The 22,214-nt window shown below is 35.0% G+C and overlaps 3 protein-coding genes and 1 pseudogene across 4 annotated transcripts; 1 reads left to right on the top strand and 3 right to left on the bottom strand.

Annotated features, from left to right (window-relative positions):
• Positions 1–960: 960 nt before the first annotated feature.
• LOC149893410 (protein GVQW3-like) lies at positions 961–1,560 on the bottom strand. Its single transcript, XM_090100585.1, has one exon. It carries the CDS (start codon positions 1,558–1,560, stop codon positions 961–963), a length of 600 nt encoding a protein of 199 aa, XP_089956711.1.
• A 506-nt stretch (positions 1,561–2,066) lies between these two features.
• On the bottom strand, positions 2,067–4,466 carry LOC149893409 (uncharacterized; annotated as a pseudogene). Its single transcript, XR_016456399.1, has 4 exons — positions 4,182–4,466; positions 3,166–4,083; positions 2,293–2,584; positions 2,067–2,170 (listed from the first exon to the last, which is right to left on the bottom strand). The product of XR_016456399.1 is annotated as an uncharacterized LOC149893409 (transcript).
• A 7,061-nt stretch (positions 4,467–11,527) lies between these two features.
• Positions 11,528–13,045, top strand: LOC149893408 (uncharacterized). The gene is made up of 4 exons (XM_090100359.1): positions 11,528–11,583; positions 11,723–12,366; positions 12,412–12,532; positions 12,889–13,045. The coding sequence occupies exons 1-4, from the start codon at positions 11,528–11,530 to the stop codon at positions 13,043–13,045; spliced, it is 978 nt and encodes a 325-aa protein (XP_089956485.1).
• A 6,464-nt stretch (positions 13,046–19,509) lies between these two features.
• Positions 19,510–21,963, bottom strand: LOC145193797 (uncharacterized). Its single transcript, XM_090076797.1, has 2 exons — positions 21,247–21,963; positions 19,510–21,143 (listed from the first exon to the last, which is right to left on the bottom strand). Exons 1-2 carry the CDS (start codon positions 21,827–21,829, stop codon positions 19,756–19,758), a joined length of 1,971 nt encoding a protein of 656 aa, XP_089932923.1. The 5' UTR covers positions 21,830–21,963; the 3' UTR covers positions 19,510–19,755.
• Positions 21,964–22,214: the final 251 nt, after the last annotated feature.

The following is a 22,214-nucleotide window of genomic DNA, read 5'->3' as shown; positions in this document are numbered from 1 at the left end:
TCAGATGGAAAATTATTAAAAAATGCAAACCATACAACCCAGCATCAAGAGTTTGTAACCTTTGTTTGAACGAGAAGTTTCAAATTTTGATGTACAAAGGAGATAACCTACTTAATACAAGAAGTGAAATGGTCTCGAAGTGCAGGCACAAGAACAAGTTTCTTATTTCCTCATTTGATACCGAAGATTGATCCTGGTTCACTTCACTTCACTTTACGTTTACGTCATATTATACTTTTAAGATTTTGTTTCCATGGAGTCATTAGAACTCACGCCACCGTAATTATAAATGTAATTTTAACGTTTAATTTTGTAATATATGGCTGATGATTGCCGTTAGGCATGAAACTTAAAGTTCCGTAATAAAAGTTTTTCTTTATCGTTTTTAATTATAATTATAATTATATATATATATATATATATATATATATATATATATATATATACGAGGTGTGTTCAAAAAATACCCGGAATTTTCGTTTTTTGGAAAAAGTATTTATTTATTCGTCTACATTAATGTTGTCTCCTTCAAAGTAGTCCCCATTAGATACTATGCACTTTTGCCAGCGCTTCTGCCAATCCTTGAAGCACTTCTCAAACTCGATCTTTGGGATAGCCTTTAGTTCACTCAGCGATGCGCTTTTAACGTCATCTATGCTTATGAAACAACGGCCTTTTAAGTTTTTCTTCATTTTTGGGAATAAGAAAAAGTCACACGGAGCCATATCTGGTGAATATGGAGGTTGGGGCATGACCACGGTATTGTTTTTGGCCAAAAAATTACGAACAAGCAACGACGAGTGAGCAGGTGCATTATCGTGGTGCAAAAGCCATGAATTGTTTTGCCATAAATCGGGGCGTTTTTTTCGGATTGCTTCACGTAAACGTTGCATAACTTCAAGGTAATACTCCTTATTAACCGTACGACCTTGTGGTAAGAACTCATGATGAACTACGCCATTATAATCGAAGAACCTTAACATTTGATCGAACTTGACGTGCTTTTTTCGGTCTTGGTGATTCAGGGTACTTCCATTGTGACGATTGTACTTTGGTTTCGACGTCATAAACGTACACCCATGTTTCATCACCAGTTATGACCCTTTCGAGCAAACTTGGATCGTCATTGACGTCATTTAGTAGCTCCTGAGCAATGTTCATGCGATTGTTTTTTTGGTCGAAATTCAGCAGTTTCGGAATGAATTTTGCTGCCACTCGTTTCATGCCCAAAACATTTGAAAAAATGTTATGACATGAGCCAATTGATATGCCAACTTCATCAGCAACTTCTCTTATTGTGATTCGGCGATCATTCATAACCATTTTTTCCACTTTTTTCACGTTTTCATCGATTATTGACGTGCTGGGTCGACCGGAGCGTTTTTCATCTTCAACGTCTTCGCGGCCATCTTGGAAACGCTTAAACCACTCGTAAACACTTGTTTTTTTCATAGCAGACTCACCATAGGCTTTTTGTAACATATCACACACTTTGTTACACTTTATTTCATTTTTAACGCAAAATTTAATACAAATTCTTTGACTCTTCAATTCTTCCATTTTTTAAACAAGCAAAAATCGCCGAGCTCATAAAAACACGTCGAACCTTAGCGACTACTACAGACAAAGTAAACAATGAATATAGCTGAGCTTTTTATCATACTTTAGGGGCATGTATACCAACACAAAAAAAAAAAGTGCTGACAATCGGACTCTTTAAACCCGGGAAAATTAAAAATTCCGGGTATTTTTTGAACACACCTCGTATATATATATATATATATATATATATATATATATATATATATATATATATATATATATATATATATATATATATATATATATATATATATACTTATCTTATACAAATTAGTATAAAGATTAACTTTTATTTTTTTAGTAATTTATAAACTTAGGTGTTTATTAAAAATATCTCAAATTAACGAGTTATTACTTTTCCATAAGATTTAGTAGGTTTTCTATCTTTTGAGGTAGGTCGTTGATATATGCCCAAGGAGCTAGTTTAATTTCAAGAACAGCATTATTATTCTCATTTTGAAATGTTAATGGTCCATATAAAACAAATAAATCATTTCCAGCCCATTCCTTTGCAACAACTCTTTGTTTGTTGATTGAAGCAGTTTTAATATTTTTCGAATTTAACCACCTAGAATAATAATTTACAAGCAATAAGTTTTGCAATTACAAACAATTGTAAAAATGAACTACAAGTTTTCAAATAAAAAACGAAACTACAAAAAGTATTTTAAGTCCCATATTTATATTTACCTAGCCATAGTTTTCAATTTATTCCAAGGAATACCCATATCAGCTTTTAAAGCAACCATTTCTTCTGCATTTAAATCCACTCTTCCAATATTGGCTTTATTTAAAATTTTATTTGCTTCATCATATCATATGACTTTAACATTACAGCTGTTTGACAGATTTTAGAGTCCTTAGAACTACCAGCTGTATGGTTGAATTTTTCCAATAAATATTTCTTTCTTTTTCTTAGAGTGCTGTTACTACAGTTTGTGCTATCTTTATAAGCTTTGGGAGCAGAAACAAAACAAAGTGGCTGTAAATTAAACAAAACATTACTTCAAATAGAAAATAAAGTAATATTTTATATATTTTTTTATAAATAATATTTAATATTAAAAAAAGTTTTTTTATGCTTAGCATCGAGTCCTTCGTTGACTTTTTGGGCAAGCAAAGATTTTGGATGAGCCGATACATGTAACATGACAAGTTCAACTGCGCTTTTAATACTAAAAGCAATCAAATAACATTCATTTGTTAAATGCTGATACAAAATCCAGTAACTTAAATAAAATGAAACCTTTTCAGCTGTTTCTTGGTGACTTGCAACTGGTGTACAAGCTTTTCTCTTTTGCTCATGCGCAACAGTGATTGTATTTTTAGGAAGCTTCATACCATTCATTACTCTAAATGGTATGAAGTTGTAACATCTTCTTTGATTTAGTTTTTTTAAAAAACTAAATCAAACTAGTTTACTCTTGCTTAAAATATAGATTGCATTAAAACAATGCAATAAAGTTTAAATACTACTACAATTCTAATAATTATAATTATATCTAGCATAATAGAAAAGTAAACACTATTTAACTTGCTATAAAGTTAAAACATATTTCTCACCCTAGGCCCACCTAAAGAAAATTCTATTGTAGATATTTTTGGACTGATTCAACTTTCTTTTAATGATATGTAAAACAGCATCATTGGCTTCTCGTGGGATTTCACTTGTGTCAGTGATTTGGTAAAAACTGTTTATACTAACTAATTGGTTGTTTTCATTTATAGTGCTATTTGATATTTTTCTGCAGTCATGATTTTCAAAATTTTTTTCTTTCAAAAATACTTTTTTGTCACAATTCTTGCATATAATAGTTAAATGTTTTATAGTTTCAGAAATATGGACAGAATACGATAGGCTGTCAATTGTGATGTTAGTTTTACATAATGGACAACTTGAATCATTTTCTAATTTATCTTTAACATTTGCTAAAATGCACAAGTTACAGAATGAGTGTTGTCAGTTCTTTAGCATGACAGGCTAATTTATAACTTACCCATAAATCTAACAAATGCGTAAAACTATATGTGGATTTAGTTCATGGTTTAGTTCTGTTAAAATTTCTTTATCTTCTTGTAAAGGCAATGAATCAAGAAATGATTTTATATGAAATTTTGTCCATTTTTTAACCTTTCCTGGTTGCCCATCATAAGATAGAAGTTTTTGACCAGTAATACCAAAAACACGTTTGCTTTCAACTGTTGGAGATTTTACCCAAATTATTGGAGCTTTGAAAAACTTTACTGCCTCTATTTTCGATGTTTCTAAGAGAAGTGTAACACTTCATGTACATTTTCTTTGGATGACTACACTGAGAATCTTCTGATACATTTATTCCAAAAGCTTCATAAATTCGATCTATTTTACTCTCAGTTTTTAAACTGTCTTTTCCTAAAAGGTTTCCATATAATCTACATACTCTGGAAAGTTTTTGTTGGTGATTACTCGCCATACTTTACATTCTTTTCGTGAGACCTTCCCTATTCAAAAACATTATATTTTCTTATAAAAAAATGACTGGTAATAAGGACATTTTTTTTTGAAAAGATAAAAAGAAGGAGTATTGTTAACAACTTACCAAAATCTTACAAAATTTTCAGTTCTTCTAAAATATAAATGAATAAAATGTGTTAATTTCGCTAAAAACAAAGCTTTGTTGATCCCAATAAAGCAATTTTACTGCTTCAAATTCTAATAATTAGAATACTCAACCAAGTTCATTTGTGATCGGTTTTGCTTTATTTACAAGATCAAATTTACCAACAACAAAAAAACATAAGCAAACGGGAAACTTGTAAGCACAAAAAATGATTGACAAATTCTGTTCAACCGAATTTGTCAATCATTTTTTATGTATGATTTTTTTTTTAAATATCACTAAAAATATTACCTTTCATCAAGCTTTTTCAAGACGTATAGACACAAGTGACCGCAGTAAGAAGTGTCATTAAACTGAACTCTTTCGCTATTGTAGTAAACTGGGCTTTTCAATTAGTTTACGAGCTCGACGGGAGGAGGCTGCGCATAAGAGTCGAAGCTGTACTTTTCATTCCCATCTTTTCGCCAACAGATCCAATAAAACCACTAGTGCTTGAATCTCCAGTATTGACTATTCCACATTCTTTATTCCTTACTTTTGTTTTGAGCTCATCTCTGACAAAAACTCCTTTAAAGTTTTTTATTTTTAGTTTTTTTGCTGCCTATATCAGCTGAAAGTTTGTAAGAGGTTCGTTCGACAAGGTTATTCCTTCTTCATTGATAAATTTGTCACTCATTTTGTTATTCATGAATTTTTTTCAATTTTTAATACCCATACGTCAACGTGTGTATTCCATCCTCTAGTAACACTCTTTTATCATCTTCTGCACTAAGTGCTACTTTGTTAATTTCTTCTGTGTATACTTCATGTATATTGGATCTTTTCACGTTTATGCTCCTTACCTCCTCCTTTTTACTCACCAAGTAGTCTTTGTTATCTTTATGTATAATATATTTTTTAACAATATTTTTTTCAACCCTTTGCCTTTTTTACATTCTTTTTCATGTAGTTTGTAAGAATATAACTTTGATCTGAGTCCAGCAAATTCCTCAATCTGTTTTCCAAATGATTCATCTTATAACATTCCTAGCACCTTTTTGTTTACACCTACCTTAAAACCTACTTCACCAATAGCTGGATAATTATTATCGAATTCGCTAGAGTCGAATTCGCTCTCAAAATCATTTGAAATGTCTTTGTAAAAATCATCTGTTTTTATTTTGTAGGCTAGAGAGTCTGTGTCTGTGAATAACAGCTTTGCCCAATCAGAATATTTGTTTTTTATGTAGACGTAGTGAAATTCATACATGAGTGTATTACTTAAATCCAATATGCACATTCCCAAGTCGGTTTGTCATAAAACAGCTTTGTTCTTTTCATGTGAACGGCGATCAAGTTTTCATCAAATATCGTGTGACTTTCATAATTAGGTTTAGAAGACAATTTCATGGCTTCTTCCATTTTTGTCACAAATCTCACATCCACTCTATTTTCAATATTCTTCATTGTTTTGCCAAACACCAAATTGTTCATTAACTTGAAAAAATCCTTTTCAAAGTTGTTCATGGCTTTAGTTCTTAAATTTGTATTGAGATTAATGTGTTCTTTCATCCAATCTTGCTCTTTAAACTTTACTCCTCTATGTATTTTTGAAATCTTTAATCCTAATCTTTCATACAGTTTAAGATTCTTATAGTGAATGACATAACTCTTCTTATCGTTCAAATTTGGAATGAGTTTTTCCACCTTGTCTATTGTCATTCTTTCAGGTGCTAACGTGTAGTCGTTGTGATTGTCATGAAGACTTTCAGGATAATCCAAATCCACTTCTAATATACACGGCACAGATTTCCAATATGTTAACTCGCTTTCGCTCACCCACTCAAAACTGTGCGTTGAAAGAGGTTTGCTCCTAGCCCATCCATACAAGTTGTTAGCATTTAAGTATTGAATGTATGTCGACTCTTTGCTTTTATCAAACGAATCTCCCATGTATTTATTATTCGAAGTTCCTAATCGGTTTGATATTATGCTAATTCCTCCGCGTATCCCTTTCTTAATCATCAATATCATGTCAAAATCGCTAATCAGCTCCAATCTTATTTTTGTCATCTTGAGTGCAGCATCCCATGCCAATCCCGGAAATGTATAGTAACAAGCAGGATCGAGTTTGTAATTGTTAATGCAATCATCTCTAAAATTCTCAAACACAAGTGCAAGTATCAGCACATCTGAAACATTGTATAAATCATGTTAGTCCCTAAATTTTTTGCAGTTAAACTCATCCCACACCATTTTGGCGTGTGAGTAGTTATCATCACTTATTCCTTCATCGCTAAGTTTAGAGAAGAACAACTCTTTTGGAGGTAATTGTGTTTCAGATAGTTTATCAATCGAGTCAACCCAATCGTAGGGGTACACACCTTTTCTTAGCAATAAATCAAACTGCTTTCTAGAATAGTAACTGCTAATGTTCTTGCATTTTTCTTTTGGGTTATTCTTTGATAAGCTGTCTAAACTGGAAGCCATGTATCTGAAACTATCAATGAATATCAACTCTCGTTTTACTATAATCACCTTTCCCTCTTATTTAACCTCTCCAACTTTAATTTTAATTTCTTTAGAAAAGCTGATGTATTTCTCTTCATTGTTGGGGATGCAATTTAGTTTACCTCCTGAAAGTATCTTTAAGTCATAACCTGACAAGTTGTGAAATACGACAGGGAAGAATTTAGGAGTTTTATATTTTGTATTACAACTTTTATGAGCAGCACCTCTATACTTTCCTGTAATATGACAGTGGTCACGTACTTTATCACTTAAAAGATCTAAACCGCAAATGTGACACTTTTTCAGCATTAAAATTATTTCTATCCTCATAGGTCATGATCATCATTTTTGGAAATTTAATCATCTCGTAAATCTCCCTGATGTCTTCTTCCGACCTCTCCACAAACATTTTTGCAAAATCATCTGTTTCGCTTGTTGCAGTATAAGTGACTAATTTCTTTTATAGACTTTTTCATCAAAACATTTTATGTAATAACAGAATGAACTTGGCGTATGCTTTTGGTACTCCTTAGTATAAGACTTGTTAGGATCAGGGATGCATGTGTTGATCGGCGTAATAAAACTCTCAAAATCTACATACACCACTGACGTAACTCTCATTGATCTTTCTTTATGACTGAACTGCATTGCTGAATTCTTTTTAGAAAGTTCAGTTCTAACAGAACTGTGTGCGTTGCAATAGGTTAAATGCTTGAATAGCGCTTCTTCACTGTTCAGCCCCTGCAAACAGTTTCTGCAATAGTATGTTTTGTGCTGAGTGTTGAATGTTTGTGAGGATATTAATTGACTCAAACTTTTGATTAAGCAATAATGAGCCCTCTCCTCGTTTGAAATGAGAAGCAAATCGATCTGATTCTTTCTAGCACAATACTTTGATATTCTCAAAGGGTAGATGGATTTATTTTCATATCCAAAAACATTGACGCTTATGTCTTCATTATTTTTCTCAAATTTTTTGATTTGATGTAATAAGACTGGAAATTCTATTCCATCCCAATTCAACTCCTTAGACTTTTCAATAAGATTTTGATCAATTCTCTCTTGGTTTTTATCTTTCATGTTCAAAGCCCTTGTGATGCACCATTTAAAGCATTCATTGTCTTTTTGTTCATGTTGATAACTGCCTTTTTGCTCTATAGAAAAGTGTTGAGAGGAATATAAGACCTTGCAATAATGGGATTGTAATCAATCAGGTTTATATCCATCTTCACAATTGCAGAAACTCTGCAATTCGATCCCAACTTGTTGTAGTTTGTCTGTTTTCCATGATTGTTTCTTTCACTCAGTCATTCGAGTTGTTGACTCTCTAGTTAAATTGCTAATGTGTTCCATCTCACATGTCACAACATTGTACACTTTTTTATTTCTATTTTCTCTAAGTAACTTTATTGCTACCTCTCTCGCCAAGTTTAAGAATGTAGAGACGTCATGCTGTTCGTTTTCGAATTCATAAGAAAATTGTTTAGTAACATACTCTGCAGCATGCCTTATCAATTTAAACTCAATCTTATTTTGTGTCTAGTTGAATACAATCGATTTGAGAGACTCTGTTCTTTTTTTAACTCCATCTCTTGTATTGCTCACTTTTTTCTTCACCACCTCTGAAACGTGTTGATCTATCCATTTAAGCACATTATTATAACTATTGAGGACGTACGACGATACATTTCTTACAGCTGTCGCCAACCTTGAAAATAATTCAGGAACCAAAACAGGTGATAAAACTAATGATGGAACAGGCTCATCTAATGTATTCGGTCTTTGACGCGGAGCAGGAACAGGTCTTACAGTTGGTCTTGGAGTAGGAACAGGTCTTGGAAACAGGTATTGTTTAATGAATTAACATTAAAGACTCTAACATGATCGACGATCATTGATCGTCCTTACGCATCTTGTAGAAATATTTTATTTTTTTCTCTTTTGCAATATCTCGCAACTCTTTGACAATTTTGTTTTTCATTTTATATAGCGCAAGATTTTTATTTATATCATTTCAATTTTTTAACTTTTTCTTGTTAAAATTTTTTAAATTCTATTCACGTGTTTTTGCCAGTTTTGAAAAAAAGTCTCATGAAATTGTTTTAATTTCGTAGTCCATGTACACAATGTCGTCTGATTCAAGCAAGCCAAGGGTGAGCGCGTTGGTGATGACCCTTCTGATTATTTTTTTCTCCTTAAAATCACAATCCAAATTATCACAATCTAAATCACATACCAAATTAATCCAAATGATGTAGCTGTTTTGGTTTTTTTAACTCAATAAATTAAAAAAAAAAGGAATGCTAGAAAAAGGAGAATTGGGTCCTAGCAATAAACCTGATTCGTAACCTTTTCCGCTTCTAATAAACATTCCATCTCCACCTACAGAGTCGCTCTTTACCCAAGGTCTCAAAAACAAACCTGATCCCGCAGCCGTCATTTTCATTCCTCTTCCATTCTTTTTCACATACACTACTACTCTACCGGCAATTTTATCTACCATACCAGAACCGGCAGACGAACCTTATCCTGCTAGCAATCCTGTTGCCAACATTGGAATAACACTCGATACAAGAGTTTTTACAATAACTCCTAGAAAAGGCAGAAGAGCTCCTATAAATCTTCCTTCTACTTTTGAGTTGTGCGCTAGCTATCTTTGACCTAGTATAAGTGATACCCCTGTACCATTCTTGTACGCTTTTATTATTTTATTTAATTGAGAAGTAGTCACTGCTAGGACGTGATTACCATCTAGATCTTGATAAGATAGTTTAATATTAACCGCGCTTCCGTGTTGAATCGCCTTCTTGATTTTATCAGCTTGACCCTGTGAAATATTCACTTTTATATTTTTATATCTGATCGTTTTTGTTTTTCTATACAATAGAAAAAAATAAAAAAATAATTTTTATGTTAAAATTACCTGGGAAAGCATTACTGGAAATAATATCGTACAAAGTGGAGAATATTTTTTCTCTGATGTGAAATCCAATAATAATATCCTCTCCTCTAAAATTCATGAAATTTCCTTTTTGATCTACAATTCGCGTCTCCGTGCTAGAAATTTCACCATTTACTATCGGTAAGTCAAGGACTTACAGTTGGATAAAAAGAAAAAATATCATTCGGTTTACCTCCGTTATAATAAGACGATCCTATAATATTTTTTGTAACTCTTATCGTTGATACTTTATCTATCCTAGCTGGAAGTTCGGACCCATAGTAGTCTACAGCTTTTGATACTACGATTTCTTTTTCATCTTTAAACTCTTTAACCTCTGGTATATATTCATATATAAATTTGTCATCAATACCAGCAGCATTTTTATGTTTAGAAGTAAATCTAAGAACTTGAACTATGCTGTTATTTGCATAAAAATCAACCTGATATCTTGTTGAATCACTTGGTGTGGCAAATTTCAAAGTAGTTCTCAACGTATTCATATTTGTACTAATCACCACTCCATCTGGAATGTACTTTGGATTTTTTGCCATTTCACGTTAAATATATTTGTTTATCTCATTAACTTCATAACTTCCTTCTGGAATGTATATTACATATCTACTTGCTCCTCCATCTGGCATGCATTCAAAAACATTTTTTGAACTGTTAACGTTTGGAAAGCTGTGATAAGTCTCTAACTAAACAAGTGCCATCTCATACTATTTTTTTGGATCAAGTTCGATTGATTTTTTAAACTCGGTTCTAACTAAACTACTTGTTGATTTTTCTAATAAATAAAAACCTGACATTTTTATATATGCATTTTTTTTTTTTACGATTCTTTTAATGAATCCTTGGAAAAAAAAAAAATTCTTTTTTTTTTTAAAATCCGTTTGGTATATAATATTTATCAATCACACTTCTATAACTTCCATAATACTTTTTAGATGTCAAGTCCATAAGAGCATATCCATAATCTTTAGACCAACAATCATTACAAAACCTTCTAAACTCTTCTAAACTCATATCACGTGAAGATCTCTATAAATATGATCTATATTTTTGTCATCTGAGGAAACAAAAAAAAAAAAAAATCTGAATTTGTTCCGATCGCATGTCTATCAATATCAAAATAGTTTTGAGTAAGATAGAAGCAGTCTACGTTATTTTGCCTTCCTCTAGTGTAATAACTTTCGCACTTATTCTGCTTTGTTCCTTTTAAATCATCAAATATCATCAAGTTATTCTTATTCAGATCAAGTTTTTCAGGATCTGGCACTTCATCAGCATCCTCGAGAAACTTACACTCTATATCAGTTTTGTTTCCACATATTTTTGAAAGTTCCTCTATGACAAAATCTTTACTCATACCTTCTTCTTCAATCTTATTTTGAATATTAAACAGTGCAAGAATGACATCTTTTGGCAATATTCTATCAAAACAACTTTTCAATATTTTGTACTCTGGGTAAAAAAGAGGTTTTCCAAAACTTTCAAGTTGTTGTAATCCAACCATCCAGGTCTGAATAGGAGATTCATAAGTAAATTTGTTTTACCACAACCCGACTTTCCAACTATCTAACCTTTGATGCTCCTAGGTAAAAACATGCTGTGGCGCCTTTTGCTCTTACCTTTATTCCATGATAAATCTATAGTTTCCATTTTTTAAAATGCAAAGAGATTTTTTTTTTATAAAATAAAATGTACTGTGTCAAATGTAAAAGAAAAACAGATACACAAAACTTAAGAAATTCTATAAGTAAAAACAATAAAAATTGCTTAAAGGAACTTGCGTCGTTTACGGAACAACAAAAAACAAATTTGTTTTAACCAGAAAAGGAGATGTCTTGGTCAACTCAATCAACTCTGTCACTAGCAAACTCAAACTCCAATGGGCAAAGTTTGCAGGAGAAATGCACCTTCCTGGTATGAACTTTGCCGGTCCAGGTACAAACTTGGATAAGGCTCACTTCTACTGATGCATATAAAGATTGGAGCAAATCTTTTGACAGGGTTGAAAATGCAGCATACCATGACAATCTCGCCAATAAGTATTTTACAGATATAAAAGTGAGAAATAAAGCAGACAATATGATGATAGAAGAGATGGATTCTATAAAAAATCTAACACCGCGCAAAAAAATATAACGAGGAATAATCAAACCCATCATATCCGCCAAAGCAATGTTTGGATTGGGTTTTCAAAAAAACTACCAACGATCAGTGAAAAAGAAAAAAATGAAGACCTGAAATGGACTGATCAACTTGAAAACGAACTTCATGAACCAGTTATTCATCATTTCAGAAGAAGAAAATTGATTGTAAATGATATTGTTGAAATATGGGTTGTTAATTTAGTGGACATGCAATCTTTTTCAAAATTCAATAACGGTATAAAATACTTACTCATGGTTATAGATGCATTTTCAAAGTACGGATGGATTGCGCTATTAAAAAGTAAAACTGGTATTGATGTTTCTACCACTTTAGGTAAAATTTTAAAGAAAGAGAATAGAACAATGAAAGAAAAAATGTTCAAGTACTTTTCAGCTAATAATACTAAAAAATATATTGACATTTTGGATGACCTGGTAAAAACTACAACAACACAAGACTCTTCAATTAAAATGACTCCAGTTAAAGCTAATGATAAAAAGGATAAGAATATTGTCTGGTTAAATCTAAATGGAGATGAAAAAACAGAAAGACCCGAACCAAAATTCACCATTGGTGATAAAATTAAGATAACTTAAAAGAAGTCAAATTTTGAAAAAGGATCCACACCAAGATGGACTAAGGAGGTTTTTACTGTGTCAAAAATTCGATACACAGACCCACCCACTTATAAAATAACTGACAATAATGGTGAAGAAATACAAGGTAATTTTTATGAGCAGTAAATGAAAAAAACTAATCAAGAAATATTTAGAATTAAAAATGTTATTCGTAAACAAAAGAACAAATTGTTAGTTAAATGGTATGGATATCCAGATTCATTCAACTCATGAGTTGATAATAAAGAATTGATAAGTTTGCGAGAACAGAAGCTGAAGCGCACATACACATGATAAAAATTCACGAATAAGCGCTTTGGCGCACATAGGCACGATTATGCCCACAGATTAAAAAAATTGAATCAAACTGAAAAAGTATTACAAAAAAATGCTTGAAAAGAATAATGACGGAGCACGACATTAAAAACTAAAATAAAAATTGTATTTTTATATTCATTACGTCACGAATTATATATAGCGTGCTGCTTTCATTCACGGAACAAATAATGGTTCACTTATGGGCCAGAATTGGTGATGAGCCAGAATTGGCAATTCCTAGTAGTCATACCTACCGCACAGGATATTCAATGTTAAACTGGTGGTCATCGACAGCAAAAAACGAAGCTGAAGCTTAACAGACCGTTATAAGTCGGGCAAGGTGTACATGACTTGTCAAAGCACTTGATATATGACCTCTGGTACAATGAGATAAAGGCTAATATGGTCTGAAGGCACAGCTGCTGTATGCGGTAACGGACAATATGCTGTTGGAGGTTGAGACAGAGGACTTCTATAGATATATGCGGGAGAGAGCCAATCTCTATAATTGAAGATAGTACCTGAAAATTCATCCATGCTTTGATGAGAAAAATGAAATGGTCGTTGGCAAGTTTAAAGTCGAGTTTAATGGTCGTCTCATCAATAAGTTTGTCAGGGGAAAGGTAAAGTTGTTGTTGGTTAGGAAATACGCCATAAGTCATATGAGGAATGTCCGATAGAACAAATAGAGATGAGAAACACACAAGTCGCGACCTGGAGTGTAGGACACCAGATTGGTCTCTAAGACCAAGTGAAGACGACTTTCAACCCTAAAGACACCAAAAGGTGGATAGAGTCAAATGAACCATTATCCCACGTCTACGGCAACTGTGAGTGTGTCGAATGATCCTGTGCTGTGGTCCCATCAGGAACTATGGATGTCATGGACGAAGATTCTAGCAGGCTGTCCTTTCTGTATCATAACTGAATCAATTTCCGAAGAATCCTGCGCCGCCAAAAACATCTTCATCAGGAAGTGCGCGCCAAATAGTCTCTCAGCAAGAGCAGTAGTAAAACGCTCGACTATTCCTTGCTCCCAATAGTTTCCGGCAACGGCTATTCGCACCTGTAAACCGTACTTAATTAGGATCTGTGTAGTAGTTCCTGTAAATTTAATTCCAGGATAAAACTGATGCAGGCCAAGTCAGCGGACCTCGTTTGTATTTGCGAACAAGAGCATCTGCGACTTCTACAGGGGTCCTGCTAGCGAGTTGCTCCACTTCTTTGTAAAGGCTTGCCGCATCAACAACCACCAGAGCATATTTAAACGTGCGTCGACCCACCCTCTCATGTTACAGATATAGTAAGTCCGTTAAACCATTTACCAGCATTTGTGGCTGTTGCGTGTTTCTTTATGACTGGCATATCGCGCCAGTAACCTTTTGGGTTATAATTTATTGATAATAGCCTCTTATCCATTGAGAGCATATGAAATTAGGAGGTATGCCAAGCTAGAAAAATTAGACTAACAACTCGCTCTGGTGAACCCCAAAATAATGATCGAGGTGACTAAGTCTGCTATGCAGCTATCAGTCTCGCTATTGCAATCGCTATAGTTCCTCTATCGCTGCTATCGGTATCACCACTATCACCACCGCTATTACTGCTATCACTATCGCAGAATTTAGTAGCGCCTTTTGTCGATTTCTTCTTCGTTTTGCTCTACCACTTCTGATTATGCTTACGGACCAGATCAAACCTATTGCTAGCATCAAGAGTTTTCTGGCTAACACCCAGCTCAGCTAGGTGCCTGCAAAACTGATTCAGTGAGTTAGTGCAGATGTGCACATTCTCATAGCGAGCAACGATTGCCTATCTCAAAGTTATCGTTATATTGGTATCCAATTCTACATCGACAAAAATGTCTATACCTGTCCTGTCCTTTATATGAGAATCTTTTTAACGGGAATGATGAGTAATTATTGTTTACTGACCTTGTGGCATTCCGTTTGTGTAGGAAATCTATGTACTATTTTTCCAACTTGCAAGACGCAACTCAGATATTTTTATAGTAGGCTGCGCTTTAACCCAGGTAATTCTGCAAAAACAAGGTCAAACTCCTCTCTACTCACATGGATCAGACCTAACAGTTCATCTGTCTGGGTTTTTTTGATCTTTTCTCCAAAAGACATTTGCACACACGCTGTATACTATGTTAAACTATGTCACCATAGACTATGTGAAAAATATTTCTCAAAATAAAAATAAAATCTTGAGGTCCAAGGAAAGCTCCTTGATCAAGGGCGATCCTCTCACAGACGTCCATAAGATCCTAAAGAACCGTCTGAAGTATTGAATACTCGTAATAATTCTTCACATATTGTCTACAGCTGAGATGACCCTTGCTACACGCTAAACATTGGCATATTTCATCGTGTGGGTTTTCTTTACTATGGAGTAGAGGATTTTTCTTTTCCAGAAAGTCTCTCAACCAGTATGTATTAAAGGAGGTAGTATCTTTTGTAATGCTGGACCTATTATCCTCAGAGCTTGAGTTACGCGCTCATGTGGACTTGACATGCCATTAAAAATTGTCAGTAGAAACCACGAGCCTTGGACAGATCAACACAGCCCTCGTATCAGAAGGACAGCTCTGAAATCATATAGATCTAGGCTATTGGAACTTACGCATACAGAAACGCTCTGGATGCCAGTGCCGATGCAAACTAATATCACCAATCTCTAAGCCTGTGTTCATCTACGTTGTGCCAGACGAGATGACTCTGATCCGCAACAATGGCGAGATGATCCTGATCTGATGATCGACTGACTTTAAGGGGTAATAAAAACTCGAAACTAAGGTTTTATCAGATTTATCGAGAAAGTCTGTGGTCTGTTGGAAAAGTCTTAAGTTTGGTTGGTCTGCTCTTCTTTTTCTTTTCTCTTTTTTATGCTTTGCACCGGATGAGTAATACCATCCGATGAGACCTCCGGCGTCTTGGGTTGCGGCGACTTATTCGTAATCTCGTAACCTCTCATCATCGCTAATCCTATAAAAATCTGAGAATTCGAGTTTCATAGGAAGGATGAGAATTTCTTCGTCGGGTTCCTCACTTTTGGCACTCATCATCTCGCTGTTAAGACGGCTCGCCATCACATAGTCGTCAAGTAAAGACTTGGAAGTATCCTCGGCTGCAAGATGACCTTTGATTTTGTCCAGGTTCTCTGCTCGCTTCCTTACATAATCTTGCTGTACCTTAGTGAGAGCCTCCATGACTTTATTACACCTCTTTATCTCATCCTTGATTATGTTTTCAGAGAATTTCTGTATTGCGACTTTACTCCTAGTAAAAGCAGCCGCACTCGCAATGGCGCTGAATATAGCCATCTAATGGCAGAAGCGATTATGTATGCTATGTGTCTCGCGTCAGTTTTTCAATTGCTGCGAGCAAGGTTGGCTGGGATCCATTTTTTATCAACCATCATCAACCGAGCCCACTCAAAAAATATAACGTAGCCGATCAACTTCCCTGTGTCTCGCATATCAAATCTTAGCTCGGTCCTCAACACAAGCTTAGTTTTTTCCAAGCCGTAAGAGATGACCTGGGCTCAAACACCGACAACTGCACTATGAAACATAAAGTTAGCGACTGCTTTGTTATAGGCGCGGGAGTAGACATCTCTCTGGCAATGGCATGGTTATTATTGTCAATATAACGCGGCTTCAATTGGAACCTGATGACGAGTCAAATCAGTCAAGACTAATCTAAGCGTGTATATAGGCTTTCTTATTTAATGTCACCCATCCTGGTACTGCCTGATAGAGATCCCTTTCTGTTCTTTAAAGAACCCTGTTTTAATTGAGCGATCCATCGTGATGCTGTAAACAACGATAAACTTTCTATCACTATCAAACTCATTGTTTCTCAGCATTTCTGCCGAGCGGCACGGGTCAGACGCACTAGGGCGAAATGCTTTTTTTTATCTTGTAAGACCATGGCTTTCTTAGCTCTTGCCACTCCGACCATTACACTTATAGTCATTGTAATAAATAGTCTAACTGGTGCTCATCGTTTTAAAAAGGATGAACACTATTGATAGGAATGGTAAACCCTATAGAACTTCATGCTTTTTACGTCAGCGCGAAAAACTCGTTAGACAGAGCTCTGCATCAGCGTCCAGAAAACCCTTAAGCTGCTTTCCTAGATGATGGCTGGAGAAGAGTGCGTCATAATCGACGACTGCATCATCGAAAAGGAAACAGACTCCCAAAAGTTCCCGCTCTGCAAGATTGCAATAAGCAGGCCCCATATGAAGAACAGCCTGTGGATCTTCGCGCAGAGATATACAGCAGTCCCCAGGCTCGTGAGAGACCAGATGAGTGCCGTGGCAATCCTTCCCTTTAAAGACAGGAGATCCTTCATTCAGATAATTTATGAGAATGGGGGCAGTATAGATTCATCTGAAGTTGAAGAGATCCAATCGCACCATAATTCGAGACCATATTCCCTTACACTAATTTTCAACTATGGTGATAGGGATATCGAACTGCTATAATTTTGAATGGTTTTTATTGGCGATCTGTATATTAGTCTTGATATGTGTAATATTTTGGAGGAATACTTTATAAAGACATGGACAGCAGTATGGGCACCAGGCTCAGTCAAATGGGAACGTAATTATTCACAAGTCATGTCATGAGACTCCTTTCCGTTGGTGATCACGCGGCCATAATATATGATCTCGATTTTAGCCCTATAATTCAGCATGCTCTGTGTGTTCTTTCGGTAAAAGTACACTATTGTTTCGGTTTTTGTATAACTTCGTTCAGGATGTTGATTTAACTCGTCTAGCGTGGTCTGTTCAACGTGATTAGCAGTTTATTGAAAAAGTAAAATCAGAGGATCCTGTTATCCATGTTGAAACTGATTTCCAAAACAAGAGGACACAACTGCATCAAACTTTCTGAGTGTATCAATCCATGGAAAAACTTGGAATGCTGAGTCTTCTTCAGCAAGTCTTTGAAGAAGATCAACATGTTTCAAAGGTTTTCGGCACATCGAAGAGTGGATCATAAACAAAATTTTGAAACTGCTTGGCTTTCCTGTGGTCCAAACCTGAATCTTGAAATGAAGCAAAGCACTTTCCTATTGGTCCAAAATTGCAGATTTTTCCACATTATGACAAGTTACGGTGATCCGAATCACACCAAGTACATGGATGAGAGCTGGCATGTGATTGAAGCCCGCAAGTAAGGTTTGCTAACTTCATGTCACAGGACAAAGAAAAATGTACTCCACTTGGACAAGTTAAAAACAAGATACTTTTGAGGTTATCATAATTTTCAGGAACATCCTCAGCAACTGAAACGAGAAGTTGGCGCTTAACTCCACTGTCTCTGAATGTTTGAAATAACACAGCCTTTTTGCCTGGTGGTGAAATGGATGGAAGTCTTGTTTCTTCTTCTTTAATGCCAAGACTGACTTTAAGGAAACCATCTCCACCATCGATGCCCAACTTCACGAAGTAGTCACCTTGAACATGACGTTGCAACAAGACATCATTCAGTAGCTCAGACAAATTTTTGCAGTGAACCACAAGTTGTTTTCTGGACTGCTACTTGTCATTTGAAATTGATATGTATGTGTGTGAGAAATAGTCTGCCAATTGCTTTCCAATGTCAAGAAACGTTAATTTAAATCTTGGCTCGACAGTTTTTGTATTTGTGAGTTGGTTTTTTGATGTTGTTGTTTGACAGTCCAGTGTTGTTTTGTATGCGGACAAGATCTTGAGCTCGTAGAAGTGGCACATCACCAAACAGTCTTTTGGGGTTTGAATGACCTTTAGGAAAGAAATTTGAAAAACACCAAGTTGAGACGCTTAAAAAGCAGTGGCCTTATTAAAATCCAAAACATTCTATTTAGTACTTTTACTGTTGAAGTATTAATCAAGATTCCCTTTACCTGGAATATTTGGCATTGGACGGCCTCCATCACTTTGCGCAATTCTGACAGTTCCATGAGGTGAGGACTGTTTTGCGGAGATAAAAATTTTGGATCCTTTGAAGGAAGTTCTTTAAGATTTTCTCTGAAGGTGTATTGATTGCACTGATGTGACACTCCTCTTGCAACAAGTGTGAGACAGTCTAAACGTCTTCTTTGATTTTGTGAAGCTCCTGAAGATTCTGATTTTTCCAAAGGGTGCTTTTGAAGTACTTTCAAATGACCAATTCGGCAAATAATGCAATCACAAGGCTGACCACGTGTCTCAGGTTTAACCAGGACTTCTGTAAAATCATAAAGTTTTGGGAGAGCCACATTTTCATCTTTGCACTTTTTTCCTAAAAGAACCCTGTAGGTATTGTATATTCCACTTGGAACTCGTGAGTCAAAAAAGTAAAGTGTAAATGAAAATGATTTCTTAATTTGTTCAATCAAAAAACTAGTCAATTTTTGAGTACATTTGTTCAAACATAGGAAACAAACTGTTTTACTACAGTCATCATGTTTTTTAACAGAGTTTGGCATTTTTTCTTTGAAGTTAAAAAAAAGTTTTCATACAGAATTTAACACTTTACAAAAACTGCTTTTTCCTGGAATTACACAAACTTGTTTAGAATTAAATATTACTCACTAGGGCACTGTTGTAAAAAATGACCAAAAACTACTTTGAGCTGACCCGAGAAAACTGCTTTGACAGGGTGAAACTACAATGTTTCCTGACTCCAAAAATGTAAAATTTGAAATCTAACTATTTCGTCCGAGAAAATAATTTTGATTTTTAGTTTTTAGTACTTTGCACAATAGGGCGAAATGACAGCTTTTCAAATTTTTCATTTTTACAGCATTCAAAAACTCTTCAAAATAAGCATTTATTACTCCAAAACATAACTGTCTAAAATTCACTTGAATAATAGTTTATTCTGACACAACTGATATAGTTTTTCATTAACAAGATGGAAATAATAAACACTTTCTTAAATAATTCTTTTAGTTATTCTAAGCCAAAACACAAAAACAACCTCTTGATTCTAAACACATAAAGAGCAAATGGTACATAAAATAAATTCTTCTCAATATTTGATTCTTCACAAATGCTTGCTGTTGTAGTCCACAACACATGAAAGAAGTCTCTTTGCATACTCAGGATGATTGCGGTCTCTTTTGTATCTCTGCCAATGTGAGCTGAAATTATGATGCATTGATTCTGTTGCCTGCTCACTAAAGATCCCCAAGGGAGCCCTTTTGATCTCAATGAATTGCTTCACATGGAAGAAAACAGCATAAACTTTTGGAGTCACACTGATGTTCATGATTGCCAAATATGAGTCTCTGAAGCGATCAATTTTTTCAGAAAAGTCATCCTCCAGAACCATACCAAAACATGCTGTCACCACAGACTTAAACTTTCGAAGGGCATCAATGATTCCAAGGACTTGAAAAGCAGACTCAGTCTCTGCAATTCTTTGAAGGAGGTCAAGATTGCTGAGAAGCTTGTGACAGGCATTCCCTGCAAACTGCCCACCATGGTATGGTTCTTGTTGAATGTGGAGAGCTGAGGGCCACTTGACAACATTGGGCCAAACTTCTGTCATGGCTTTGTACATGTGATTGACCACACCAAGGAGAAGATGGAGTTCCATTGGTGGTATGAGCTCCAAGATGAGTTTGTTTTCAGAACCAGATAGCAAAGGCTCATGCACTACATTGCCAAAAGATCTTGCCTTTTTGATATCACCACCAGACTTAGCAAACTCTTGATAACAGGCAACAAGTGAGCCTAGTGTCCTCAAAGATCCTGATTGAGAAAGATGCTTTGATTCTGTGTTGCACCAAGAGCAAGGGTGAGTACTTGCATGGCTCTGAAGGCCACAAAGGATGTTGGCAAGTTTCATGTCGCATGAGACAACAAAGTTGACTTTGTCTAACTTGATTAAAGACAAGATCTGCCTCACATTTTCAAAGTTTTCTGGTAGTCCTTCTGATAAAGCCACAAGCATTTGACGCTTTACACTACTGTCTTTGGCAGTCCTCTGAGTTAAAAGTTTTTTCCGTGGTGGTGACCTTGAATCACAGTGAGAATCCAACTCCATGATGCCAAGAGAAACTTTCAGATATCCTCCACCTCCATCAAATCCCAACTTGACAATATGATTCTGGAAAACTCTTCGAGAAAGCAGGACTTCATTCAAAAGCTCGGCAAGATCCTTGAAATGCACAACCACAAAGTCAGTGGAGTTACTCTCTGATAAAACTTGGATGCTGGTTTGAGTAAAAAACTCAGACAACTGTTTGCCAATGGCTTCAAACTTAGCAAGAAAACTAGTCTCCACAATCTTGGTGTCACTGACTCTGTTGATGGTTGATGCCAATTTCTTTATGCCAAGGTTGGACAGTCCTGTGTTTAGCTGAACTTGTACAAGATCTTCAGTTTTGATGCTGGGTTCAGGAAAAAGAGCTCTTGCACTTGAGCTTCCTAAAAATGAAATTATATTAACACTTTTTGTAATTTTAAGTTTTAAAATTAAAGGTATTCCCTCTGAACCTGCCATCTTTATATGTATATATAAAAGTATCACCTGTTTTAACTCTAAGTGGTGGGCCGCCTTTAGGATGCGATATTTTGGCAGTACCACCAGGTGTGGAAGGTTTAGTAGAGATGAATTGAGTAGCTATTTGCTCTGCAGCGAGTGGATCAGCTGTAGCTAGCTGCTTGAGATTCTCTCTAAAAGTGAATGGAGTGCACTGATGTGGCAGACCTCTTCCAACTAGACTCAAACAATCACCACATCTTTGAGGGGTACAATCTTCCACAGGTTTAGAATAATCCACTGGGCTCTTCTCATTCAACTTCAAATGTCCAACTTGACAAATAAGACAGTTGCAACCTTGATCTCTTGTTGGTGGTCTAACTTTTATAGATGAGAAAGGAAACAAAGGTGGCAGGTTAACATCTTTTCCTTCATCTTTTCTCCGAAGAATTGTTCGACATGAGTCACAAATGCCTCTTGGCACTCTGGTATCAGTCAAATCAAGACTTGTATGGTAATGCTTGAGGATCTTTTCAACAAGGAACTGTGTCAACTCTCGAGAGCACTTCTTCAGACACAAGACACAGACAGATTTCCGACAATCTTCATGATTTTTTGAAAAATTTGGCATTTTGAAATTTTTCTCACACAACTGATAAGTGAAACACTTTAAATAAACATGTTCACTGCCAATTCCCGGAATTTTTAGCTTGTTTACAATTTTGATGCAAAACTTAAAACAAACATGTTCACTGCCTATTCCCGGAATTTTAAGCTTATTTACAATTTTGATGCAACAAAATGTTTATAATATAGTTCAACCATGAAATTGTTGGTAAAATTTTATCTTCTGAGTTAAAATAAATACAAATTATACTTGCTATATAGACTGTTATGTTTTAGAGTAATAAATGCTAATTTTGGAGAGTTTTTGAATGCTGTAAAAATGCAAAATTTGAAAAGCTGTCATTTTGCCCTATTGTGCAAAGTACTAAAAACTAAAAATCAAAATTATT

Source organism: Hydra viridissima, unplaced genomic scaffold, assembly GCF_058129835.1.
Source record: "Hydra viridissima isolate aposymbiotic clone 2 unplaced genomic scaffold, HvirCarnegie_v1 scaffold_1, whole genome shotgun sequence".
Classification (NCBI taxonomy): domain Eukaryota; kingdom Metazoa; phylum Cnidaria; class Hydrozoa; order Anthoathecata; family Hydridae; genus Hydra; species Hydra viridissima.
Note: the sequence above shows the minus strand (reverse complement) of the source record. Positions and strands in the feature narration are given on the sequence as shown.